This window comes from Lepeophtheirus salmonis, chromosome 1 (assembly GCF_016086655.4).
Source record: "Lepeophtheirus salmonis chromosome 1, UVic_Lsal_1.4, whole genome shotgun sequence".
In the NCBI taxonomy this organism is placed as follows: Eukaryota; Metazoa; Arthropoda; class Copepoda; order Siphonostomatoida; family Caligidae; genus Lepeophtheirus; species Lepeophtheirus salmonis.
Window position 1 is genome coordinate 25,142,341 of NC_052131.2, and position 27,760 is coordinate 25,170,100.

General features: G+C 34.6%; 5 protein-coding genes across 11 annotated transcripts; 2 read left to right on the forward strand and 3 right to left on the reverse strand.

Annotated features, from left to right (window-relative positions):
- Positions 1-637: 637 nt before the first annotated feature.
- Positions 638-8,860, reverse strand: LOC121122945 (uncharacterized). Of its 2 annotated transcripts, none has more exons than XM_040718026.2 (5): positions 8,065-8,860; positions 6,624-7,282; positions 5,838-6,405; positions 3,406-5,753; positions 638-3,332 (listed from the first exon to the last, which is right to left on the reverse strand). In XM_040718026.2, the coding sequence occupies exons 2-5, from the start codon at positions 7,236-7,238 to the stop codon at positions 1,125-1,127; spliced, it is 5,739 nt and encodes a 1,912-aa protein (XP_040573960.1). In that variant the 5' UTR covers positions 7,239-7,282; positions 8,065-8,860; the 3' UTR covers positions 638-1,124. The 2 variants fall into 2 exon arrangements, with proteins under 2 accessions (XP_040573960.1, XP_040573967.1); XM_040718033.2 differs by having other exon boundaries at positions 7,371-8,074.
- A 309-nt stretch (positions 8,861-9,169) lies between these two features.
- On the forward strand, positions 9,170-11,855 carry IntS10 (integrator complex subunit 10). Of its 2 annotated transcripts, XM_040718044.2 has the most exons (3): positions 9,170-9,189; positions 9,253-11,441; positions 11,515-11,855. In XM_040718044.2, exons 2-3 carry the CDS (start codon positions 9,757-9,759, stop codon positions 11,822-11,824), a joined length of 1,995 nt encoding a protein of 664 aa, XP_040573978.1. In that variant the 5' UTR covers positions 9,170-9,189; positions 9,253-9,756; the 3' UTR covers positions 11,825-11,855. The 2 variants fall into 2 exon arrangements, with proteins under 2 accessions (XP_040573978.1, XP_071746069.1); XM_071889968.1 differs by having other exon boundaries at positions 9,189-11,441.
- Kyat (Kynurenine aminotransferase) lies at positions 11,849-14,031 on the reverse strand. Of its 4 annotated transcripts, XM_071889976.1 has the most exons (6): positions 13,910-14,031; positions 13,672-13,749; positions 13,436-13,510; positions 12,896-13,289; positions 12,068-12,829; positions 11,849-11,988 (listed from the first exon to the last, which is right to left on the reverse strand). In XM_071889976.1, the coding sequence occupies exons 3-6, from the start codon at positions 13,486-13,488 to the stop codon at positions 11,926-11,928; spliced, it is 1,272 nt and encodes a 423-aa protein (XP_071746077.1). In that variant the 5' UTR covers positions 13,489-13,510; positions 13,672-13,749; positions 13,910-14,031; the 3' UTR covers positions 11,849-11,925. The 4 variants fall into 4 exon arrangements, with proteins under 4 accessions (XP_071746077.1, XP_040573993.1, XP_040574002.1 ...); XM_040718059.1 differs by lacking the exon at positions 13,910-14,031 and having other exon boundaries at positions 13,672-13,888; XM_040718068.2 differs by lacking the exon at positions 13,910-14,031 and having other exon boundaries at positions 13,706-13,876.
- A 31-nt stretch (positions 14,032-14,062) lies between these two features.
- On the forward strand, positions 14,063-16,285 carry LOC121122993 (neogenin). Of its 2 annotated transcripts, XM_071889982.1 has the most exons (5): positions 14,063-14,194; positions 14,490-14,682; positions 14,923-15,524; positions 15,593-15,707; positions 15,765-16,285. In XM_071889982.1, exons 2-5 carry the CDS (start codon positions 14,512-14,514, stop codon positions 15,909-15,911), a joined length of 1,035 nt encoding a protein of 344 aa, XP_071746083.1. In that variant the 5' UTR covers positions 14,063-14,194; positions 14,490-14,511; the 3' UTR covers positions 15,912-16,285. The 2 variants fall into 2 exon arrangements, with proteins under 2 accessions (XP_071746083.1, XP_040574010.2); XM_040718076.2 differs by lacking the exon at positions 14,063-14,194 and having other exon boundaries at positions 14,383-14,682.
- Positions 16,286-19,342: 3,057 nt separating this feature from the next.
- Positions 19,343-27,172, reverse strand: LOC121122918 (activating signal cointegrator 1 complex subunit 2). The gene is made up of 5 exons (XM_040718006.2): positions 26,935-27,172; positions 26,718-26,854; positions 26,218-26,655; positions 25,114-26,162; positions 19,343-19,823 (listed from the first exon to the last, which is right to left on the reverse strand). Exons 1-4 carry the CDS (start codon positions 27,070-27,072, stop codon positions 25,118-25,120), a joined length of 1,758 nt encoding a protein of 585 aa, XP_040573940.1. The 5' UTR covers positions 27,073-27,172; the 3' UTR covers positions 19,343-19,823; positions 25,114-25,117.
- Between the last annotated feature and the right edge of the window lie 588 nt (positions 27,173-27,760).

Genomic DNA, 27,760 nt, shown 5'->3' on the forward strand with positions numbered 1-27,760 from the left:
GTAGATAGTACATTTTTTTATTCAAAAATTCTGAAACAGCATCAATTTCAATCAAAAATTAACAATAACGACGCATAAACCTCATGTATTTATATATTAAGGCGAATGGTTTATGGCATAATGTCATGGTAAAAAACTAAGGCCAATCAGTGCTTTAAATTCTGCCGAGTCAAGTATATTTTGTTGTTATCAAGGTTAGACCATCATGTAATCCGGCTTGCTAGAATTTTCAATTTTAAGTATCGTACCGACTGCTGGGAAAGATAAACAGATTTTGACAAAATGAGCAACAACTCATCTACTATGACGTCAATATTAAAAGCGGGATGGAAGTCAAACATCCGTCGTACACGCGTTATGGTATAACCTTCTATTTCTATTAACCTTGGTTCTTATGCCAATTTTGCTGTTGAACAGTGTTAATTGTAGATGAAAATAGTTGTAATCTAGAGTTTTCTTGAAGGAAATAATTTTGATTTTGTGTTGACTGACTACAATGCTAAGAAAATGGTTCAACTCTCTTCCATGACTGATATATCTGAGAGAATAAAGTCTATAAATAATTCGAATATACTGTACAAAAATAATAACTCATAAAATATACTTCTTTTTTTTTTTTTATTATAAGAATCCATAATTTGATTTTATCACAGGATTTTTCATCCTTCCTTTTACATTATAATACATAAAATATTTAAGGAAGTAATGAAATAAGAGGGTATCGTTGTCCTGAGCTTTATTATCTCAAGAAAAACGTAGTATATAGATATAATTACAAGTACACATTATAATTAATTATGAAAATAGAATGAATAAATATTAAACAAGAGGTTTTAATACCCAATGTTTACTCAGTATAAAACATAATTCTCTAGTTAGCCCCTTGAATGGAACGAGAGTAGAGGGGAAAAAAGCACGTAGAAGTCCTCTTTGAGTATAATAACATCATTAGTATTACAAGTTCTTTTAAAAGGTTGCACTTACATCATTAAAAAACATAAATTCTTTGTGAATTCAACACCAAATATAGTTCCAATATTTGTACTTTTGCCTTCCTAGATTGAAAGGCATTTTTCATCCGTGAACCCCGTATGTGTATGTGTGTAGAAAAGCGGCGAATATAATTATTCTCGATTTTCGAATGTCTCAATATAAGTCTTTAGAAATGTTGTGTAGGATACATGCTGAAGCGCTCTGATGTTGTGAAGTCTTCCAATGCCGTTCTGTGATCCAGAAAGAAGCCAGGTACATGACCTAAGATTAGGATTAAAAGACACTCTATTTATTGCAGAAATGGGGTATCTTGTAATATCCTCTAGTTGAAGACGATCTGCTGAGCGAGTAGCGGAAATTTCTGAATCAGGATTTTTCCTAAAGTCATCAAGATTCATATCGACATACCCGAACTCCTCAATATTATCCTTGCATTCCTCGTATTTAAGAGAGCTTTTGTCATTATCTTTGTGGCTCACAGAGGTACGATAAACGAAGGTTCGTCTTCTCGTAGTATATTTATCCGTTTCCAGACTTGAGGCATTAGAAGGTGATACAAAAACGATAACTTCCCCAGCAGAAGTCCCAACACCCAATGTTCCCAACCAAAAGTTGGTAGCTTCATTTTTAATGGCTGAGTTATGACAAAGGATTGGCTGAGTTCGGACTCTAGAGTAGCCAGGTTCAGAAAGAATAGTCTGCGTGTGGGATTGTAGATAGACATCATCATGAGATATAGAAATATGACCGTCAGAAAATGACCTAAAAAAGTGCAGATCCGTTATTAAACCTTTTTTCCCGTTTAAAATAGGAAAAGAAGGTTCGTTAAGATCCCATACATTGAAATGACGATCAAACGAGCCAGTTGCGCAATATCGAGGGAAGACGTCATTCCCAAGTAAGTCCAATGCATTTACACAAGATGTATGGACATGGAGCACCTTATATGGATGAATCACAGAGCCTCTTTTTAGCAGGATCGAGCTTGTAAGTAGGTCATATAGAGCAATCTTTCCTTCAGAATATGCCGCACCTATGACTCGATGCTCCTTCCCATTGTACCATGCAATTTTCAGACATTGTCCAAATGACTCGCGCAAAGGTCGTAAACACACCTCAGGTGCATGTTTGTAAAATTGTGGAGAGCTATCAGCATTATTAACGTCGTCGTGCTTGGGTCGTTGAATTCTATGAATATAAACATTACCATTCGAACAACCAGCCGCCAAGAGACCCAGATCTGTCTCAGTATCCGTACCGGAGGGACACCATTTAAAACACCATATTTTACCATAGTCATGTAGAATGCCGTATTTGAATATTGGAGCTGATGCATTTTCACACGTCGCCTTGAGTACGCCACTTGACCAAATTTGAATTACGCCTAGGCCAAAGTCCAAACTAAACATAGCACTTACATCATCCATATCCCTATGAGTACAAACTGCAAAGAACTCTTCACCTTCCCCAATGTGAGGAGCCCACTCCAAGGTCCAAATAGGACCTCCAGCAAAAAATGTGGGAATCCCATCCAGAATTGTACCCTCAAAACGTGCCAATGAAGTAACTTTTGAACTAAATTGAGAGTCAACACTCTTTTTATAGGTAAAAGGGATTGAGTGTTTGGAGGTAGGAAGGTAGGAATCTGCTTCAGATGAATTTGTAACCGGTTGGAATTCATTTGACATAATTTTACGAAATAGAGTTTCTTTGACACTGAAATGAGCTATACGAAATTTGAGCTCACTTTTCAAATGTTCCATACAAGGTGATAAGGTAGGACATCGTCCAGTGCTATTATAGTGACGTGGCTTACTTTGACGAGCCCCAGGAGTCCTACTTATAATGGCATCACACTCATCAGCACTGTCTGACGAGTTTTCCTCATCTTCGAAGAATTCATCTTCATGATCTTGATCTTCATCTTCTTCTGAGTGAGCAGATAGTACGTGATTTACCAGTGACTTTCTGGTTTTGTTTTCAAAGTCACACAGAGTACATCTAAAGAGTTTGGAATTTATTTTCTTGAATTTATCTTCCACATTTATGTCCTTAGACACTACATACTCTTCATCATCAATATCCTCCTTATCATTCTTAACATCTCCATCCTCTCCAATTATCAAGAGGGAATTTATTGTTTCATTCATTATCTTGTCAGCTTTGCAAGCAGCACTACGGCGAACTCTACCACTTGAACTGACATCCAGGCTTTCATCGATGTTTTCTTCATGAGTAACTTCCGTCGGTTCTGTCAGTTCCCAGTGAGTTTTCATATGCATCTTTAACCCCGACGGCAATCCACGATACTTACAATGAGAACAAGGAACCATTTCAGCCTTAGAAATAAATGAATAATAACATTTAAAAAAAAATGAAGGAATCAATTTTATGAGATTTCTTTGAACTTACTTCCAATTCCTCTCTGGTTTTCCCACATCTTTGTATATGATATTGAAGACCCAGTCTAGTCGTAAAGGAACTCCCGCCACAAATATAACAAAGTACTTTTTTCACTAATCTAAAAGCCTGCTTTATAGAAACTTGTATTTCCTCATTGCTGAATTCCTGACTCTCTCCGGCTAGTCGAGCTACTCCTCCATGACGAGAGGCAACGTGGACGTTAAATTGTTGGGAACTCTCAAAGATAGTATCACATTTACCACATTTTAGTTGTGGTGACACTTTAGCTTTCTTGGTTGGAGGTGATTTGCTTGACTTGGAATCGGGCGTAGCCTCTAGTTTATCTTTGAGCTGAATAGCACGCTTGCGTTTGCCAACAGTAACTGTCTTTTTGGTTGTCATTTTAGATAGTGGTGTACTCGTACATTGTGTAATATTTCGTTCCATTTTCTGTGATTCTGGCTCAATTATTGAAAGAGTATTTTGAACACGTGGTGTAGTCGTACTTTGTCTTTTATTTTGTTCATTTTTCTGTGATTCTGGCTCAATTATTGAAAGAGTATTTTGAACACGTGGTGTAGTCGTACTTTGTCTTTTATTTTGTTCATTTTTCTGTGATTCTGGCTCAATTATGGACGGAGTATTTTGAACACGTGGTGTAGTCGTACATTGTCTTTTTTTCCGTTCCATTTTCGGTAATTCTGGCTCAATTATTGACGGGGTATTTTGACCACTTGCTTTGGTCGTACATTGTCTTTTATTTCGTTCCTTTTTCGGTGATTCTGGCTCAATTATTGACGGGGTATTTTGACCTTTTGTTGTGGTCGTACATTGTCTTTTATTTCGTTCCTTTTTCGACGACTCTGGTTCAATTATTGGCGGGGTATTTTGAACACGTGGTGTAGTTGTACATTGTCTTTTATTTCGTTCCATTTTCGGTAACTCTGGCTCAATTATTGACGGAGTATTTTGAACACGTGGTATACGTGTACTTCGTCTTAACTCTTTTTTAGTATTAGAAGGGGAAGTTTTATCGTACGAGGCTTTTGACGTTCTCTTTTTCCTTCTAGTCCTCTTGGGAGTTTCAAGGGGTTCTTGGATTAAATTAGAGTTTGAAACTACTTCTTCGATTTGAATAGATAACGAGTCTGTATTTTCAACTACAGTGGTGGTTTCTTCGGAATCGCTGCCTGATAAAGAAATTTTATGCTCTTCTAGATCGATTTTATCATCTGTTGGGGAATTACTATGTTCTTGAGTTAAATCAGGGGAGTCCATGACCTCTTTTGCCTCTTCCTCAGCTACGATATAATCTTCATTATTAGGATAACAAATAGGTAAGTCTGAACTGATTACCTCTTCGAAGCTTTGCGATGATTTTCCTCCAGATGGACTATCAATAAGTTCTGAAATTAGTTCGTTGCGACTCTTGTGGATTCTGTTATGAATAAGTTCACTCTCATTTTGAATAGAATTATGTTCACTCTCATTTTGAATAGGGGTATGTTCGCTCTCATTTTGAACAAGACTATGTTCACCATTATTTTGTATAGGACTATCTATAATCTGAGATGAACGAGATTGCATATTGCTCGGTAGAATGTACTTCACTCCTGAAGGAGTGCTTTTTATATTAGATGGTTCGGCGTTAGCTGGGATTTTAACAGGCTTAATTACTTTAATTCTACCTACTCCTTGAGATGAGGAGGGCTGCCTATTAATATTTAAGGACTGCGTATCTTCCAAATCCAAGCGTGAGTTAGAATCCTCAATACTAGCATCACAAGTCCTTCTCGTTTTGAGAGAAGAGGTGTCAATACTACTCAAGAATTGCTGTAATTGACGCTGGAGGCTATTGGTACTTCTTCCACTCTTCCTGAGCCTTTTGGTTCTTCTTATATTATTTTTCTTTGATAAAATACGTGGGATGGAGGACTTCTGTTTTTTAAGAGTACTACAATTGGAATTCAAATTGTCACCATTTGAGCCATTTGAAGAGATTGTCAAATCGCCCTGATCAGATATCATTTTTTGCCTATTAGGTTCTGCCACAGAGGCATCAGACAAATCTGGTGTAGACAGAGGAGGAGGAGCATTTATGGGCTCTGGTGATGAATACACATTTGATTCTTTAGCTAAGGAAGCCACGAGAGAAATTGAATCACTTAAGTTATCTTCATTTATTGAAGACGATGATGCACTAAACGTAGAGCCTGCAGATCGTACGGAGCGAGTAGAATCCGGTAGAATGTAGGATTCATTAGTTTCGTGAGTGTCGAGATCATCACACAGATCAATAACGACGGCGCTTCTTCGACTTGGTGGAGAATGAGATATGTCCTCTTCTTTTGTACAATCTTAAATAATATTTTTTTAATAATGATTAATATCGATTGAAATGAATATATTAAGGATTAATTATGAATGCCACAAAGACTCACCTAGAGAATCGGAGCCAAGTGTAAAAAGTGCCTCATTGATAGTTTGTTGAGCCTTGGCCTCTCTCCTACGTAGTTCCTCTTCCCAAGATTTGAAATCCTTTTCTTTCTTTAACAATTCGTTCTTTTCCCTTATTTTCTTTTTAGCATTTTCTGCGAGTGCCTCAGAGCGTAGGACGATTTCCTCATATGCTTCAAGAATAGCACGTTGCTCCTCCAAACTATTCTTTTTAGATGCGTTGGAAGAAGAAGAAGAAGAATTCCTAGATGTACATGATACTTCTTCCTCGATCTTTACATCATCATCATAGTCAACCGACTCAAGTGATGATCCCACGTGGGCCCTACGAGATTTATCATTGTAAGACTTGAGCGCGCTCCTTGCACTCCCTGACGTGGATGAGGAGGAGCTCCAATTTTCTTCTTCCTTCTGCTCCCCAGACACGCCTGCAATTGGCCTAACGTATAGAATATTTCCATCCGTTGTTCTAACTTTCATTATACGGGGTGGACTGGCACTAGAGGGAGAAAGCTCCTCTTCAGGCTCATTATCCAAGAGAATGTAGCGACTCTATAAACATGTTTTTTGAATGTATCAATACAGAGAGATAAAGATAATAATTAATTAGTGAAAATGGCCCTGAATCTACCTATTATTATTAACAACAATGATATTTTTTAAATTGATAATCGACTTAATTTGTAATATGAGGTAGTTTAAATCTAACTAGATATCTGACAATTTTCAACAAAAGAGAAAGGACTCATCATTTCTATTTCAAGTCTTACCGAGTGCCGAGAGTAGTAGGAGTAATCCAATTCATAAAAGTCTTCATTGGTTTCCCGACGTACTTCTGTGTATTTTCCTGGTCTTCCACGGGGTCTTGCATTTGAAGCGATTCTACTTTCCGCCATTAGTCGAGAATTTTGTTCTTCTCGTGTTTCATAGGCTTCCATATTTTCATTTAAAATAGGTTTTTTACTATCGAGAGACTCATGAGCAGGGCTAATTTCTGAGGGATGTAGAGGAGGAACACCATGACTCCTCTCTTGATGTGTTCGAAGGCTTCTAAATTGGCAGAATCTGACTTCACAGAATGAGCATGTGACAAAATCTCCTTGTCGTAGAAACCCAGCACAATTTTTCTTGTGTGCAACAATTCCAGCAAGGCTCAAAAAGGATAATCGACAATGAGATGCAGGACATGAAGCGTATCCAAAGCGGTATATACTGGCTTTAAATGAATCAAGTTCATCGTCGCGGTAGCAATGAGGATCATCAGTAGGTACAAGACTCCTTTTCATTGGAATCCGAACAGGGCCAGAGGATCCAGGGTGAGCTTGATGAAAGTTAGAGCCCTTTGATAAAGTGACTGTTCGACGAAAAGGGTACGGATTTGACATCTTATCTCGGCGTTCTCTTTTGAATTAGTCTAATATTTGGTTATCTAAAATAGAAGAGAGATCAATTTTAATTTAATATATTAAAGGGTTAAATTAACTATAAGAAGTGTAATTTTTAATAAAAAGCCCTACTTTACAGCAATCTCAGATCCACACATCTCACTTGCTACAAATATAAATAGACATCCACAAGACTAAAAAAACAAAAACACAACAAATATTCAAAGCGTCATTTTAAAGAAAAAACAAAAGGAAGAAGGCATCGGCCACTTCAAGGACTGCATTAAGGTCGTTATGTGGTGGAATAGAAACTTCATAAATAGAACCACTTGCTCAAATATATGTATGCAGCACATACATTGTGGCTCCAAATTAAAGTGGTTGACATAAAAAAAAATTAAAATTAAAATACAAGTATTCGAGATTAGTTGTTATACGATCCTATTCTTTTTTCTTTTTTCAAGGAATTCAAGTATTTTTAATCAATGAAAAGTTGAATTAATTAGAGTATGTATTTGATATATATATAAGTTGTGTGAAACAAGTATTTTCCATGGGAATGCGTTGTCATTTAAAAAACTAATAAATCATGTTTGATGGTATCTGAATGGTACATCATTCATATTTAAAAGAATCATTTAAATCGTAGGAACATATCTATACTGCTACATATATATCTCGGAGTAAATGCATAAAAAGTAAGAGTGGAAGTTCCTCCAAGGTGAGAAAGAAGTAAATACGGACCCACCCAAGAGGGAAAATAATAACTGATACAATAGAAATGGGTGGAGTCAGGACTCAAGGACTTGACTGCTGTGTAATGTACCTATGAATGTAGATCTCAAGGCTTAGTAGAGGGAATATTTATAGTTCTACAAAATTGGAAGTGTTCGAATCCCAAGCCAAAGAGAGAGGCAAGAGAGAGAGAGAGAGAGAAGAGAGTGATCTGAAGTGAAGCAGGGATGCAACGGCTCCGATTGGATGGATTCCACTTCTCTCTTTTTTCCCTCTTTAATTCACAGCTCTTCTTTTCTTTTCTTTTTTCTTCTTCTCGACCCTCTGTTTCTCTTTTCTTCCCTCTTCTTCTTATCGATGTCGATGGGATATTGCAAATGTCCAATGTGATTGTATCAAAATTTGTATGCTTTTCATATTCATTCCATGGATCAAACTCACACTGATACACTCAATACACTCCATATGGCCACCAATGTAATCACAAATATCAAGTAATGGGCGAAAAAGGTTTTTTTCTTTCTCTTGATCTCAAAATAGACAGTGCAGCTATTTGAGGATTGTTCAGACTGTTGTTGCCCAGTCGATAGCTGCTGATCCTGCTCTTTTTATTTTTCTATTACGTAGGGGAGAACAAGAGCGCACGCTTCAAAGCGTTTGTTATGACGTCAGTGGTTGGCACTTATATGTAATCTTAAATAATAATCTTCCGTCAGTGACAATAGCTAATGAATTAAAAGTAAATATAAGATACTTTAATACACGCAAACTGTATAAATGGATAGGTATACTGGGGAGTACGTAGGATTTTATTTTTCAGACGGCTTAGTTTCCAAGTCCTCAATTCTGGGGAATTTTTTTTTTTAGAAAAAAATCCTTTAAATATCTCATTTTCTCCCTCTATCTGGACGTCTAAATTTTTTTTCTACAAAATCCTTTTCTCCTGATAAATAAAAAAAAATCCCTGGTATGTAGGTACCCAGCTATTTACATGTCTAAATGAATAGCAGCTATATGTATCTTTAATTCTTTAAAATAGTAAAATGTCTCTTCAAAACTCTACTAGTTAGCTACACAAAAGCTCAATCTCAAATATTAGTGTTGCAGTACGTATATGTGAGGAAATAGGTAATTGGTAACCCTGTGAACTAGCTACATGTGTCACAAACTTTTTGGTATTTTTTCTAATAAATAACGTCACACTAACACTAACCTAGTAAGTAATAAATTTTATATACTGAAGTGTCGGCGTTAAAAGTAATTTCATATTTGGATTTAGACGGCAGCAAGAAGCACCATAAGATGACGAAATTAATGGAATGGTTGTCTTACGCAACTTTGGGTCTCTCCCTATGGTTGAGCCTGAACTACTCTCCTCTCTCTCTAAGAATCGATTCCGACAATCGTAAACTTATTTTCTGGAGTCCATTTTCCCTTATTGTGGCATTTGGAGTGTATTCCATTTGTGTGATTGCCTACCGGGTGTACACATTTAATGACGTTCCAGATGCCGCCCAAGAATTGAACAAGGAAATAGCTGCGGCTAAGAAGGATTTGAAGGAAAAAGGACTCAAGTTCTAAGCCGGAATATCCTCATATCATCCTTGTGTTCCCCAGATCCTTTTATATTTGTATTGTCTAGCTTTGAACTGTTCTTTGAGTACATAACATATTTTAAGATTAAAAACTGTGATATTCAATCTAAAGTAACAACCCAATTAAAAGTCCGTAAACCTTGATTCTATTTCATTTTTAGCATCACACAATTAATTATTAATGAATAATGGTTCAAAACATGGAAATTGACGGTGAGGATTCGGATCAATCCTATTTAATTCAGCGAGCACGCTCTGCCAAAAGCCAAAGAGAAGCACGGGCATGGATGATCACTGCAAGACTCATGTTTCCAAATGACTTGGACATTCAATTTGAGGCCTATGTTGCAGAAAAAAGGAGTGAAAAGGTTCAAGAGTCTGCAAAATATCTTCAAGCCATGTATTTGAACTTTAACAAGGATCCGAGGGTATGGAAGGAGCTCAATGTCATCATAGAGGCCCTTCTTCAAAGTAACAATGATTCAAGTGTAAAGGGAAAGTTCAGTCCTTTAGTCGTATTTGAGACCCTTCCCACTGAGGTTCAAGAGCAAATCCTTCATCAAGCCTCTTTAAATGCACTAGAGGAGAAAACTAGTAGAGAAGGAATCATTGAATACGTTAAATTAACCCTCATCTCCATTAATCATTTTCCTAACTCTATTAACAGCCGATGTGCTCAAATGTTAAGACATTTATTAAAGGGGATATGGGACCATAAGGGAGACAAAGAGCTCCTAAACATTGCAGTCCATGAAGTGTGTTTAAAAATACTCAGCTTTCCCACACTTAAACTAGAGTCTTCTGTCCTAGAGGATTTGGTATATCTCACTATTCACGACTATATTTTCGAAAGTTGCATACTCGGGTCTAATCGTCCTTCTTGGGATGTTGTATTTAAAATACTTCAAGAGCTAGGATCACGACTTAATTGGACTCTTTCAAATAATTTGGAGAATGAGCCATTGGAAGTCTCATTGAACAAAGTTGTGAGTTTTAGTCAGAGAAATAAACAGGAGAGTGAATCTATCTTTGAAATGTACTCTGTTTGTTTAGTACTATTTCTCAAGGCATTTTCTGACTATCTTGAGGATGCATCCCCTCATGAAGGAAACGAAACTAAAATTGATTCAGATTTTGTATTAGTCGAGGCCTTTGTTACGCATGAGGTAGAGGAAGGATCCCATGGTGGTCGCATTAAACGACGTAGAACTACAGATGAAGAACGACGGACACCTTTGATCACTCTATATAACGATGATGACTCCGAAGAGCGAAATAAACGTAATATGACTGACAACTTTCTACATGCACTACATTTCTACCAACTTCTACATTCTGAAAAAGAGCTGGAAAGTAGATTCACTCGTTTGCTTGAGACTAAAGGTGTCTCAGGAGCATTAACCAATTTCTCAATCGATAATCTCATTTATGACTCTAAATATCGAGAGGCCTTACAAGTACTTAGACAATTACCAACTCCGGTTACACAAGATGAACAGGGACGATTCCATCTAAAGATGGCGACAGTGCAGTATTGCTTGAAGGACTCCAATGCTGCTGCTGACCAAATAATACAAGCAATGGCCTGTTTACCACCAGCAAGCTCTGAAAATAATAAAGACACTGTCTACAAAACCAAAAAGGACGAGGATACTCTTCAAAAGCCAACCATCAAAAATAGGCATTTACACTTCCTCAAATATGCTCGTAAGCCGATTATAAGTTATGTAACACGGATACTCATCAATCTCCTTCGGGACAAAGGATTTCAGCCCCAGAGTCCCGAAAGTGACTTAGCTCTTGGGCATGTGATTGTCTTACTACAGTATACATGGCCCTGCGAAGTAGATTTATTTTATATGATTATGCACAGGTAATTAGTTAAAATAGCATACCATCATACAATGGATTTTTAAATAAGCAATTTTCCCTCTTTTTTCCAACAGAATCCGTATGAAAGAGAGTTTTGTGTATCCGCTATTTTCGACCTATGTGATAGAAATTGAGTTCTTGGAGGAATTTATGTGGCTTGCTAGTGAGCAAGGAGGCTCTGTTGCTCTAGACATTAGTCCTCGCTCACATAATCCCTCTGGCTCAGGTCGGAGAGTTGGTACTCGGGGTGCCAATAGGGGAGAAAAGGAGGAATTCAAAACAGCCATACGAAAACAGGTGATACGTTGTCACGAAAATTTAGACAAAATAATCATCGATTTTTTGAACCAAAATAAAGACTCTATTTTTCAATGTCTCATATAAACTTGGAAAAATAAATACATATGATTAATTATTCATTATATATAATTAATTATTATAATATTGTGTTAACATGATTTGGTCCCTGTGAAATGGATCACTCTTTAGTCCAATTCTTTTTTCCAGGCTTTTAAAATTTCTTCAGCTTTTTGCAAACTATCATTATGCTGAAATGAAAAATATTAATTATTGTAATGAAAAGTATAAATGATGATATGTTGACAAAATATTGAAGTTAGTTCATACCTTAATGAAGCAAAGTCGTATATATGACTCTCCAATGTGTTTATGATCCTCACTAAAGAATGCAGAGGGAGGTATACCCTGTAATTTGCGATTTTTAATAAGCCATTTAACAAATTTATAATCCTGTCTTTTATCTGTTTCTGAACTGAGATCCACTTTATCAGCAAAAGAACTCCAATCAGCTAAAATAAAATATCCACCTTCAGGAATAACAGGGTTCATGCCAATATCCTTCAACACTCTTGCAATATAATCTCTTTTGGTTTGAAGATCCTTCGAAATTGACTTGAAGTAGCATTCTGGGCTATCAATTCGCTCCATCTCCTTCTCGAGGCTTCGTGCCACAGCTTCTTGTATCGGCGTAGGGCAGGTGTACACACAGTTTTGGTGAACAATTTGACAGTTTCTAATAAGATGCTCTGGACCAAGTGCCCATCCCAGCTTCCATCCAGTGACACTAAAAGTCTTTCCAGCAGATCCAATAGTTATTGTACGCTCCCACATTCCAGGAAGGGTTGCCATACGGATCATTTCGTTATCATCAAAGACCATATGTTCATATACGTCATCGGATATGCATAGCACGTTATGTTTAATGCACAAATCGGCTATCATTTGGATTTCATCTCGTTTGTACACTTTACCCAATGGGTTATTAGGATTGTTAAATATAATGGCTTTGGTTTTTGGAGTGAAAGCAGCACTTAGCTCCTCAGGGTTGAGTTTCCAATCCGCAGACGTAATATGACCATCCTTTTTAGTCTATAATGAACAAGTAAAGCATCATAATAATACATTGAAATCTAATTTAGCAATAACTCAATTTACCGGAGCCAAACTAATGAATACGGGAGTTCCTCCGGCAAGTTTAACTTTGGGCTCATAGCAATCAAAGTAAGGTTCAATAATGATAACTTCATCCCCAGGATTAATATGTCCCATTATAGAGGTAAAAAGTGCCTCATAGGCTCCATCAGTGACTAAAACCTCCTTTAAGGGATCTACTGGATGGTTCAAGAGCCTTCCATAAAGCTTTGAAAGAGCTTGAATAAGTCGGGGATGTCCAAACCCTCTGGTATATTGATGTAGAACAGAATTAGGATTGGGATCCGCTGATATATTTTTGAGTTCCTCAAGAACAGAGTGGGGAACAAGATCATCAGGGAGTCCTTGTCCAAGATTAAGAGGTTTGTACTCTAATCCCAATTGAATAAATTCAACCCTGAATAAGTAGAAATGGATTTTTAATTCGGTAAAGAAGGATTGAAATAAATTTTGAACTAATAACTTCCTCTGTCAATAGAAAATCCACTATTAATTTACCAGAATGAAGTATTAATTAGATCATTATTTAGAGGAAGCACTTACCATACATTGCTCTCGAGTCCTTTATACTTATTGGCCAGAGCAAATTTTTCCATATTGTGATTTGTAGCAAAAGATCTGAAAGTAGAGAGGGATTGAGAAATCTTTCCCATTTGACGTAGAGAAGATCCAATAATGTTGGACATGATTTATTATAATAAGCTCTATCTTTTCAAGGCTTATGAGCATAACAATGAAATAAAACTAGATTTTGGGACAATAACAAAGTAAATACGTACCAAAATGTCGGACTTAATAAAAATATATTATTACTTATTAGAGATGTGTTCAAGTATTTATTAAAAATGGATGTTTGTCTATGAAGAGATAAAAGAGAAATGAATTAGATTGTGATGCCGGTTGGTATTTGGAAATCTGATCAGTGTTAACTAAGGGAGTGATACTACAAAGAAGTCTGCATTCATTATCGCCCTACAGTTTCAGTTTCCAATCATTTTTTTAATTTATTAAGCATACATGTATGGTGTGATAAACTCTTGAAGGTCAAATATTGTACAATATATAAAGTGTGTATTTGAAAGTTTGATACCTATGTTTTTTATTTGTGGTATATATATATAAAAGTAGAGTGCTGAAAATCAGCAGTAGTTGTAAGAGGCTTTGTTGTGAATTCCACCATTAAAAATGTTCCGTTTGATTATATTAAATCAACTCCGTATTTTGTGTACACTAAGTAGTTGTCATGACCTGAATAATATATCCTATTATGATGCTGTATAGTTTGTAAAGAGGAATCCGTAGGTATAATAAATTATAAATATGTTTTTAAATGCATAAATGTGTTTTCCCATATTGAGTCACATCTGAGTTTTTCCTTCAAGACTATTATATTAATCATCATCAGCTGTAATTTGAGTACTACTCTAGCTGGTAGAGTACGTATTGACTGAAAAGTGAATACATATAGTAGTAAACTAGCTATAGTATTATATTATTTTATTTATATATATATATAGTAAAAGTTTTATTTCATCTTATAATTTGGCGACTTTCTCTATTGATTATTTGATGGTTTTTACTATTCAATGTATTCAAGGTGTGTATCAAAATGTAGAAGAATGAGGATTTGCTTTTATTTGATTTACGCATGGATTTGGGTATGCATAGGACCTGTGGAGAGCAATCTCGGGAGAAGTGAGACCTCTGCCACTCTCATCTTCAATTCCGGGGCTAATATCACACTTAATTGCCAAGGAAAATCCCCGAATCGGGACATCGCTTGGATTCAGGTTTGAGGAGTTGACTCTCCCGATTTTATTGGGTGTCTTTGAATTGCAATTATTCTATTATTTATCTTTTTACAAATGAAAAAACAACAACCCGGAGTTATCTTTATTATTTATACTGACACCTTACGAATGATGTTATTTTAAATGATATCATTATTTAAACCAACTATTTTTTGACCCAAAAAAAGTACTCTCAAAGACACAAAATAAAATAATTGCTTACCGCATCTTCAATAAAAGTATGGGAAAAAAGTACTTCCATCGAATCGTATACGCCACGAATCCGATGGTCGCCTCATCATCCACAAAGTCTTTCCCAGGGATGAAGGACTTTATTTATGCCAAGATGTTGAAAGTAATCAATCCATTCACTCTATCCGCCTACGTGTTCGTACTCCACCTGAACGAGTCTCAAATTTTACCGTACTTCCTCGAAGCGTATTCGCACTTGCTACCTGGAATACTCCCTTAACAAATTCAGATGTGGATCCCCCCTTGCTCAAATACACTCTCTCCTATCGACTAGATGGCAATGAGAGATCTGAAGGAGTTGAAGACGACACTTTATCTTGGACAGAGTGTAAAGTCTCTGAGGACGAAAACTCTTATACGGTCTACAATCTACGTCCTAACTCTACATATTATTTTCGTATTTTTGCAACGAATGCCGTAGGTTCAGGAGAAAATGTGAGTGTTATGGTTCGAACGACCTATGATCCCAAAGAAATACGAGAAGCAGAACAAGAGACTGGACTGCTATTCTCAGAGGGAGCTCCCGTCTATGACGGAGAGCTTCATGCTGATGCTCAAGATAAAATAAATTTGCAACAAGATAGTTTCAAGTACGTACATATACGGATGCAATCATTGTGTTACTCATCTTTAATTATTCATTACTTCCTTCTTTCAGAGTATGGATCGTTGCACTACTATTGTTTGTCATTGTCTCCACAAGTGGAGCTATAGGAATTAGTTTATTTTTAATTAAAGTTCGTGGTCGATCTCGTAATGATATTACTGTCGAGGTAATTTAGGGAGAAAACTATAATAATTGATTATTATTAATCTCATATCCATTTCAGACAACGGAAGAAGAAGCGATGGAGCTCGTGCCTCACATTACACTTAATCCTTCTTTTAATATCGATATGTTGGAATATATCGAACCTGAGGAATCTTCAATCAATGATGAAGATGGTGCCAATTTAGTTTCACTTCCAAATGGATAGTAAAAAGATAATTCATTATACTTTACGTATCATCTATTTTTTATAGGATTTTCTTTTCGTTTTTACCTTTCCAAGTCTCATCATTCATAAGTAACTTTATGTAAAACAGAATTTTTTTCTAGTCATAGCAACAACTTATTCCAGATCTATATAAGTTATTGGTGATCTATCTCTGTAGCTCTTGTTATAATTAATTTTATATATACCTGCATATTACATAATTATATTCTTAACCTATTTACAAATAATATTCCATAAATTTTATTATATGATATTGTAGATTTTTTTTAACTGTAACTACTGCTTAGTTTATCTCGTCTAATAACGCATTTATATTTATAAAGTGAATTAATTATATAATATTATTATTATTATTATTTTTTTTTTTTTTAATTATAATCTTCTAATTGTCTTTTCAGTCTATGAATTTAGTTTATTCTACTTGATAGATATTCACTTCTGTAGTATATAAGAATTTATTTATGTTAAAATCAGGTTCGGAATAGAGGGATGACCACTAATGGTCAGGGACCTCGAAAATCATATTTATTATAGATTATTTATTAGATTAATTTAGCAATGGGTAACAAACATTATTTAATTTTCTCTCACCTACTAATAATGAACTATAGTGTAGGAGTTCGAGATGTGTCGTTCGCGAACTTTACGGCTCTATCAGACGCCTCTTTGAAGTGAACAACGGGAGCCGGCTCATAGCGTCCCTAAACGAAGGAATTTTTGTTTTTTATTAAAAAAAATTGTCAAGATGACAAAATTTGAATCAAAAATAGGATGATTTTTTTTATGGATTTAAACAAAAAGGTAATTCGGGCAAATTATGCAGCAGAGGATTTTTATCCAAAATATAATCCTATTACAGGGGGGCTGGTTTTTGAAGTTTCCTTGAAAATAAACCCCAAAGATTATAAATGTTTTGAAAAAATTTCAAAATTGAAATTGAAAATATTAAATCTTATGAAAAAAATCTCGAATATATAATTTTTTCGAAAAAAAAATTCTAAAATGCGTAGCTATTAACAAAAAAAATTCAAAAATCTCATAGTTATTTACAGAAAATTAATTTTTTTGGACATTTTGGGGGTCTACAGCCCCTCCAGTCCCCCCCCCCTGTAGTCGCCTCTGTAATTGTAATATATCTATTAAAGCAACAAAAAAAAATCTAAAGAGCCATTTAGGATCTGAAAGAACGGTTTTTTTTTAGTGAGCCGAGCAGAAAGAGCCAGAATTCCCATTACTAGTAGGAATACTTCTAGGGCCAAAATCTGGATAGAAAATGTTTCTGTAATGTATAACTACGCTTTAATAAAATATAACTTATCAACTAGTTATCTTGTTATTAATGGCCGTTTATCACAAGGTATAGTCAATATGACAATATATGGAAAACTTTGACTTAACAAACACATTTATTTCTTGAACGCCATTTGAATTTATAGGATGACCTTTGACACCTCTAGCTTTAGTTTCAAAGAGACGAGTTTAATTCATCACAGTTCTAAGGACATTTGTAAATTATTGTCATAAATTTAAATTAAAGCAAATCCTCTTCAATTCGGGTAATCGGCAGAGGGGGAGACTCGAGTCCATATTTCAAAGACTTGCGACTCGGCTTGATGTCCCATTCAAATACTCGAGATATGACTCGGAATCAATACTTAACAAATTTCACACAATCGTTTTAATTTTATCTAAGGGGTATATATATAGTGTGTACAAGTTGCTATCTTTAATGGGATTTTATTTTGGAGTGGGCTTCTTTAAAAAAAAAAATCATTTCTTTAATAAAGAACAATAATTTTATATGGTATTTACAATAAAAATATTATTTGAGTGGGGTTTCATCCTCCACCTGAGTTGTAACTTGTATAAGCAAATTGTACAAATTACAACTTCTACATATCGTTATAGTATATTTATTTATATAATCAGACATTTTAATCACCATGTTTACATTGAAAACATCACTTCCTTTTTATCTATTAAAATCATGCATTTACGGTTTGTATAACTGTGGACATTTGAACTATATAATTTGCTACACCATAGAAAATTCAATAATTGGGTTATTTTCTTCACAATTAGAATACTAAATGTTAAATTATTCATCTTATTTTTTTATTTTGGCTATAATTTATACAATTTTCTTATTCATTTTACAACTTGTAAAAATTAGAAACTTGTACACGAGATAAACAAAGTACTTCACATAGCACCTCATAGATTGGAGTTGTAAATATTTTATTTCCCACAGGAAGATTTGTTTAGTAATTGAAATTTTTTATCAGGATATAAAGCATATAATTTACGGTGTACCGTAATGACAATAGTTGAGAATCTGGTATCGTCGGATATTATTATTATTTTGTATTTTATTCTCCTAAACAAGAAAGTAGCCATCAAAAGTAAAAAAAATGGTCCTTCATGGGCGCGTTTTTTATTTGAAAATTTGTAAAATGTCGAAATAAATGAAATTTTAAACCCTAGAAATTAAGGAATAATAAATTAAAGGTGTTTTGTAGAATATAATAGACAGCTTTCGTTGTCCAAAATTATAGGTTGGTAAAATAAGTTGTCTTATTTGGCATAAATGAAGAACAAAAGTATATTTGATAATTTTATTAGACACTTTGTATCAAAAAAATTAGATTTGAGTAGTAAAATGAAGAGAAACGACAAAATTAATGCGCGGTATACGCGGTACTGAAAATAATATTTCTTTATTGGCAACATGTTTGGAACTATAATACTCATAGTCATACCATGAGTCAAGTTAGAGGATTTTTTTTTGTAAAAAAATTAAAATTAAAATCTAAAAATTAAAATTTTTTGGAAAAAAAATTCAAAAAACCAGAGATCCTCACAAAAAATAAAATTTCTTGAAATAGAATTTCTAAAATTAGTTGTTTTTCTTGAAAAAAATCCACAGCTAATTGATTTTTTTTAAATCCACAGCTTTACACAAGTTATTCATTTTTTGGAAAAAAAATTTAAAATGTTAATTTTTTTTCGAAAAAAATTTCAAAAATGTATAGGTATTTACAAAAAATTTCAAATATTAAATTTTTTCCAAAAAAAATCCTAAATCTACAGCTATTCACAAAAAAAAAAATTGAAAAAAAAATCAAATAAAACATTTTCTAGTAAAAAGCAAACATTAATTTGAGGAGGGCTACATCCCTCCATCCCAACTCCTATGGATTCCCTGATATCAATCCCAGGGTAATTTTTTGAAAATATACATTTTGTTGACTAGTTTTATTTATTGTGTCTAATTTTAAGGAGGATTTGTGTCCAATTCGTCAGAGGAAAACGACTCATATCATTTCCAACAAATGTAATGGGAAAGAAATAGAGATAATTATAATAATACGTGACTTAGTGATTGTATTCTAAATTTTCTCATTTATCAATCCTTTGTTTAGTTATTTTTTATTTGGAGTGCAACATATGCTTGCTTACATAGCCAATTACATTCACAATTCTTAATTGTAATTACTAATAATATAAGTCCTGCAAAAATTCATAAATTGCACTTCTTTGCAATTTATGAACTTACAACATAGGGAGTAGAAGTCAAATATAACATTTCGCAAAAACATAAATAATATTTATTATTCTTTTAAGTTACCATTTCATGAAAAAAAATCCTATTGGACAAACCAAATATGTCTCATCCACCGTCCTCTACAGAAACATCATTTACCATCCAGGATCAACCCAAGAGTCAAGAACAAATTTCAAAAACACCCCCTTCATCATCTTCACAAGAATCTGCATCGAAAAAAAAACCAGATTCTCATGACTGCGTTTCTTTCTGTTGCGATTTATGCTCGTGTTTGCTTTTCTGGATGTGAGTTGGTGATGGTGATGTAACTTGAATTTGCTCCATAGCTAATTAGATAATAGAGCTTTTAGCTAATCATTCATTTTATTGTATATAGGTAAGTATTATAGGATTGATAATTATCAATTAATTATAATTGATAATTTATAATGTTAAAAAAAATCTAATAATGTTGATTATAATATTAAAAAAAAATCGATAATATATATTTAAATATAGTGTAATTTAGATATACTGTAATTAATTAATAATTACATAATATTAATAAATTGGAATAAAATGCAGTATAAAATATTATGAATCTAAATCAATCCTCATTGAATGATCAATGATCTAACTGAAAAATTAGCTCATTTTATTATTAATTTTTAGATATTTATCTAACCTATTTTTGATCTCATTAACACGTCATCATATTGCGTATTTAAAAAGATAAGAAACCCTGCTATAGATCGAAAATAATCATTATCATACTTTATTTCATACATTGAAAAAGTTTTTCCTGTGATTTTTATAATATTTTACTGTCTACCTGTATTATGGAATAATATTACGTTACGAATTGACAGACCCAATATTAAGTGATTGCATTTTTATAATTAGGTACAATATTTAATATATATGATAAGGAGATCGTGTTTCTATCACTAACGAAAATATAATGCTTTGCTTATTTTTAAGTAGTTAAATAATATTTCATTAATCAACGTAGATATACAATTTGAAATTAGGAAATACAGATAGGCATTAATGAAGATGGTAATCAAAAAGGATTATTATATATCTTTTATTCCTCTTATATTTATAATAAGGTATATTATTATTGTGAGAAGATTGAACAATTTTGCGGTTGAATTATTCCCCAATAGTTTTTTCATCAGGAATAAAAATATGTAGGCTATTTTTCTAAATAACACAAAAGTATTTAGACACCTAATTCTGTTTTACTTCTTGCTGGATCTTATAGAATATGAATAATTTGAGGGGTAAATGCCCACTCGGCTCAGACTCAGAGGGCTTGGCACATTTTGTGACGTCAGAATGTTGGATTGATAAAAAACTTTCTTCTAACATGCAATGGGATGCATATATTATAATAGAGAACTTAGTTATAATACATTAATAGCTTAAGGGAAAGCAGGAATAGTGCTCAAGAAGAAGTACATTACAGTCTTTGAGGATACAACTCAATTTAGGTATATTTATTCAAAATAGGGATTTACATGTACTCTAAACTGCAGAGTACTCTTTAAATGGTCGTGTTAAAACGTGAGAAACACAAGTCAAAGCCTGTATACTATAGTAATTTACAATATTATTATATTGACATTAATTCTACTTATCAAAGATATAATAATAGCTATGTATTAAAAGGAAAAATACTTAGTCATAGTCATAGAAGTCGATTCTGAGCTAAGCCCCGCACAAAGAAGGAGGAGAGCGCTTAGATTTTGCTTATCTTTAATTGGTAAACCACGCAGCTAGTGGAGTGAGTGAGTCCATGAAGTGATTGACATACGTTGACGTACAAATACTAGTATAAGCACTTAGTTATAAGCCCTACATTGCTTCCTTTATAAATTTGCTTTTGTCAGACCCCCCCATCAGATCAAAGGAACCGTACACACAACAAAAGTAATCTAGTACAACTTCCTAGCTATGTCTTATCCACCCCCACAGCAACAAGGGATCCCGGGACAACCCTACCCTCCTCCACCTTATGCGGTGAAGGATCAACCCATGGGCGATGGGCAATATCCACCACAACAACCAGGCTATCCTCCACAAGGATACCCTGCTTATCCACCGCAGCAAGGAGGTGGATACCCACCTCCTCCACAACAGGCCTATCCACCGCAACAAGACGGAGGATACTATCCGCCACAACAGCCCGGATATCCACCTCAAGAAGGTGGAGGGTATTACCCACCACAACAACAACCCGGATATTCACCTCAAAACTTCAATCAAGCTCAACAAAATCAACAAGAGGATAGTAAAAGTCATGGTTGCTGCGAGATATGTTGTTGCTGCCTTGCTGGCTACTGTATGTGCAAAATGATTTCAGATCTATTCTGTTGTCTTTGCGATATACTCGGAGATTGATCCCTGGCTACTCCTTTTGTACAATCCATAATCTTCTGTGCATTACACTATAATAATATCTTATACATAATTATTACAAAGTGGATTTGTACTCAAGTGCTAAAGTGGAAGAATTCAATCATATAATATTATTTGCCTCGTTCAAGATTAAACCAACGAAAATATTTTTCAAAAACACATTATTTAAAATATAATATGAATCTTAATCATCGCTCCTTTTTAACCTCGTGCAAGAAGCACACATTAAAAAAAATATAATATATATGGTAAATGTTTTAATGAGAAAATTAAATAAGTATTTTATATATATTTATACAGTATAACACATGTATAGAAATTTATATTCGTTTAAGTAAATAAAGCTGGATGATGTTATGCACAATTTTGATTTTTTTTTTTTTAGACAGAAAAAAGAAGTATTACATATTTAGTAATTGATATAATTATAAGACTTGTTTCTTGCATGACATCACCATATGGGGATCAACCTTCCAGCTGAAAGTGTGTGGTGCTTCCCACTTCTTAACGGTCTTTGTATCACCAGGACATTTTGCTGGGCTATTTTCATTTGTTTTGTAGAGGGGCTCATCAGCTTGGAGGGTTGTTCCGACCCACCATGATTTTTCTTTGGCATTCCAGAATACATAGTAGACCATTCCAGGTGGGGGTGGATCTTTGATGATGGGAGTGTTAGGAATGACTAGATGTTGGTCTGTAGAAGAAGATGAAGAATGGACTGAATGAGAGGATGAAGTACTACCACCATGGGTGAATCCACCACCAAATGATCTACTATTGCTTGAATCGGTTCCTATTTTACCAACAAATCTCCTCTTTCTTTTGTTCTTTCCAGCTTTTGCTGAAGGAGTAACATCCATACCAGTTGGAGGACGTCTATAGTAAGGTCTTCCATTTTGGATACCCTCATACACAAATGTTCCAAAGAGACCATCAGTATTATGCTTCGATAGTTGCTTAGGATCTGTGGTATTGAAATGAAGAAGAGGAGTTGAGCACTCACATCCAGCAGATTCCAAACTATGTTCCTTCTGACCCAAAAACTTGGATTTCATTTTGTTTCCATAATCGATTGATTCAAATTCTTTCTTCAAATGAAAGTGAAGTTCGTCTTCCAAATGACCCATATGACGATCAACAGCCTTAAGGATAGGGAGTACACATTCAACAGGAATTCCACTATAGGGTTCAAGGGAAACGAATGGAGCGTTAGCAGAAACGGGAGTTCCAACTTTAAAGATTTCAGTGAGAGTAGGTGGATGATAGTGGTGCATTTCAGATAATTGAAGATATTTGAGATCCTTCACTATTCCCAAAGTAGCTCCTTGTGGACTCACAAATTTAACTGAAAAGGTATAAGATGAACATGGTTTAATGGGCACAACAATTTCAATAATATCCTCAACAAATGGAGGAAGGATTTTAGCATTGACCGTCACACCAGATATGGGTTTATAAGTAGTGTGTTGTGATGGGGAAGGTTTGTCGGTTCTGGATCGAAGGTCATACCGGCCTGGCGTAGGAGTTGTACTTTCCCTATTATTCCCAAATAATCCTCTTTTAAATCTTGTTTGGCTAACTTTACTGAAATCAGCCCTTCCATGGTTACCAAAGCTATGATCATGCTCAATATGACCATCATGATAATGGTAAGGATCCAATGGTACATTGTCCGTATTTCCAGCTGTTCCGGTGAAACTACCCAAAAAATGACCACTTGATGGCTTGTCACTTCCAGATGATGCATGACCATATGAGCCTGAGCCCCCATGTGAACCACTATAAAATCCTGAACCTCCGAAAGAGCCAGATGTTCCGAATGAATTATAGCCTCCATAAGATCCAGAGCCTCCAATTGAAGAATAGCTATCATAGCGTCCGGATTTGTCGAGAGATCGGGAAGAACTTCCACTTGCAATACTGCTATAGGAACTGGAACGACTGAGAGGGGTAATATCTCCAATTGTATTAAAATGGCTGTTATAACCCCTGGATGATGTGAGAGTAGCAACGTTTTCAATTCCATCAGCCTCAATATATTTAAGACATGATGTGTGCTTGAGAAGGGTTTTAGGGAAACGAATAGAGGCTTTGTTGTAATCTAATTTTTGAGTGATTTTGTCAAAATAGACTTGTACTTGAAATTGGCTTTTATCAGTTGAGCCCAAAGTTGGGATTGCCTCGGTTTTGAACGTAGCAATACTGGAATTTTCCTTTTCTTTACCAAATAGATCATTTTCAAAGAAGCCAACCTTGAATTGATACTCAACACAAGGATCAAGTTCAACGATTCGTGAGTAAGTTCCTCCGGGAGTGGTGTAGTTTTTAGTAAAGCCCTCTCCACGATGTGTTTCCCAAACAAAAACGTCAAACCTATCGGCGCATCGTCCATTGTTCATAGACTGTGTCCAGTCTACAAGTACTTTTCCAGGTTCAGAGCGATGAGGAATTGAGATTGTTATAGGCTTTCCCTTAATCCATTCTGCATCATGAGCCTTACAATTCGCAGAGATTTCTTCTGCCAAGAACACGATAAATAATAGAGCAATACCCTGAAGAAAAATCCTCATATCTGCATTCAAAAACGTCTCAAGACGTTCTAAATACTTAATGTGATTTGTACACAACAATATATGTCTATATTTATATAGCTCTCTCGTTCTTTGGAGGGGGAAACACGAAATTCCTCATTATTGGGAAAATTGATACTGCGTAGATATAATCCTTAAGAGGAAGACAAACTCAAACACACATATTGACAGACTCAAAATTAGGATCTCAAAGTTCAACTTATTATTAAGGCCATCTCTCTCTTTCTCTATTATATATATATATATATATGCATACTTTTTCTTGTAAATGTATGGTTCAACAAAAATAAAATAATTTGTCTGCAATCGAACTTTATAAATATACTCAATTTCATTAATTAAAAAAAAAATATCCAACAAAAACACACAATATGTGCTTATTTTCCAGATAAAATATAATGATAATTAAAACTACAAAACTACATCATGTGGCGCACTCTTCCACTTTAATGTCCCTCTTCCTTTTCTTATAAGCATACAAAACATAATTATATCTATTTATAAATATATAAACTGTATCACAAAGTAAGTACGAGTGACGAGGACTACTTGAGAAGAAAGAATCAATAATAGGTCTCCAGCCTTCAAAGTCTACTTAACACAATTACACACGTACATTTACCTTTTTAAAACATTCCCTTTGACATTTTCCGATCAGCCCCAATCCTCTGGCCCTTATTTTTATTCGCAGTCTTTCTAGCTCTATTTAATAGAACAGATTTATCTTGGCCTTGACCCCGAGCATTTCCAACTACATCCCGAACACGCGCTTTACCCCCAGTTTTAGTAAGTCGTTTTCGCTCTCTTTCTTCTCTGACTTCTTGGGGATTACGACAGAAATCAAAGGGCTTCGTACCGGAATTCTCATTTTCATCCTCTTCTTCACTCTCTTTTTCATAGATAGTTTTGCCTATATGACCTCCACCCAAGGCTCGAGGAAGAACAAATGCTCTCCTTTCCTCATGAGCGTCAGGCTCTCTCAATCCAAAATCTTGATCATCATAGGTATCATCGTAGTCATCGTCATATTCATCTCCATTCTCACTTCCTTCTTCCCCTCCATTAAGTGTGCTATCCGAGACCAAACCCCTAATTTCATAAAATGATTTCATATTGGCGTTATCCATGAAGGAATGATCATCAAGAATTGCATTCATTTTGGTCTTTCTTTTAGGTTGTGCAGATGCAGGAGCTGGTGTGGGTGCAAGTTCGAGTGAGCGATCCATCTCATTCAAATGAGGCGGTAAATTCTCCTCAAACAAAGCATTCACAACCTTCATTGGATCATCTTCGTAATACTCAAGACACTTGAGGATAAATCCCTCACCAAGCTCCGGAAGTGTTTCCTTCACGGTAAGAACTGTACTATTGACAGATCTTTTTGCATGATCAATTTCACTTTTCATGATTATCCTTTTTGTAAGATTATCTCTTCCTAGAGACACACCACTCAATATATATTCAATTGCCTGAATATCCAAATTAGGATCCATGGACTGAAGCAGCTTCAAATCTTCAGAAACAGGAAACCTAGTGTCATAGTCAACTATGAAGTTTTCCTCTGACACAAAATGCAAAAGAAGATCTTGGTACTCGTGAAATAATTCTGATGTTGACTTATTATTGGAGTCCATGGATGATGAAGGAGAAGCTCCTCGGAGTAAATTGATTCTGTAATAAAATAAATTATTGTGTCTTTCTGAAGTGTTTGTACAACCATACTTACTCAATGATAAGATGAACAGAGTTAATTAAAAAATGACGAGCCTTTTTTGCAGTCTGAGTAGAGTTTTTATGCAAGGATTGCGAATATATTTCGGAGGCTTTCAAATGAAAGCCTCGCTCATAAAAAACTTTGGCTCCTTTAGGGAATACACAAAGAAAGTTATACACAGTTTTAAATATATCCAACAAATTAGCCACGTCTACATCATTTCCAATATATTTGTACATCAATCCCACAGCTATAGGTAGGTCATTGCTCAAATATTTTGGTTGATGCTTAAATATATTCTCCATCATGTCTTTTATGAGAGAACTATTTCCCTGAGAAAATAAGTTACAAAGATCGAAAATTTGAGGAACACTTATTAAGTAATTATTATAAATGACTTTCCCAAATTCATCTGTGGATTTGAAAGGCTTCTCCTTGTGGGTGGACAACCTAAAAAGATAAATCAATTAATGAAGAGGAAAAAATATAATTTCGGAACTTTGGGAAGGTACCTCAAAAATACAAGAAAAACTCTACGATATAATTTATCCAAAATTGATTTGGCCTGTTTAGAATACAAGATGAGTTCATCTTGGGATCTAGGGAAACCTGTGAGGCAAGAGTCCAGGAGTTCATTGCAATGAAAATCCTAAAAAAAAGATTTAAAAAAATTAATGAATGAATAAAAATTCAAGTCTTATTAATTATTATTAAAAACATATTACATACATTTACAGTACTCCAAAATTCATCCACCTCTAGACCAAGCAAGTACTTTAAATCTTCTTCTACATATTCAGAATTTTCTATCCATTTACTTTCGTCATTTCTCCAAGGATGGAATTTACTCCAGCACCGTGTTGTCATTTTCTAAGAAATGTAACTAATTTGTGACGTCATAGTAAACAATATATATTATTTCATTTCAAGATGTCCATGTATTTCACTATGCACAACTAAGAATAGGAAGGCTCTCGCAACCTTTTCTCCCTCAATGACTCAAAGATATTCAAAATACAAGTAACAATATTAATAAATTATATCAATATTAAATTATAACACAAGAGTAACACAGTATTAAGTAGGAAGCGTGATATTTTAACTTAAAATACAGTGTTCGTTTTATTTTAGTATATGTAGATTCATGGGACATGTATGTATTGCACTAGGCTGCCGTAGTAACTACAGAGCTACTAACTCAGAAAGTATCGAAACTGGCCCTGGAGGCATAATAAAATCACAATTTCATATGTTTCCTAAACATGTATCACTAGGAAAACTTTGGATTCAAGAAATCCCTAGGCAAAATTATGAACCTTAAAAATATTCAGCAATTTGTGAACTTCATTTTATCTTCTCTGATTATAAACTTGAATCTGAGGATACTAAAAAATTTCGTCGTAAAGATCCTAACATAGTCAGGAAAATATTGAAAAAATATATAATATTCCATCCCAGTTTCAAAATCTTCCCTTTTATTACTCTCAATCAATTCCAACAATTATCCCAACTTTATCTTTCTTCATCTCGGGTACTTAAGTAAATTGATTTTTTT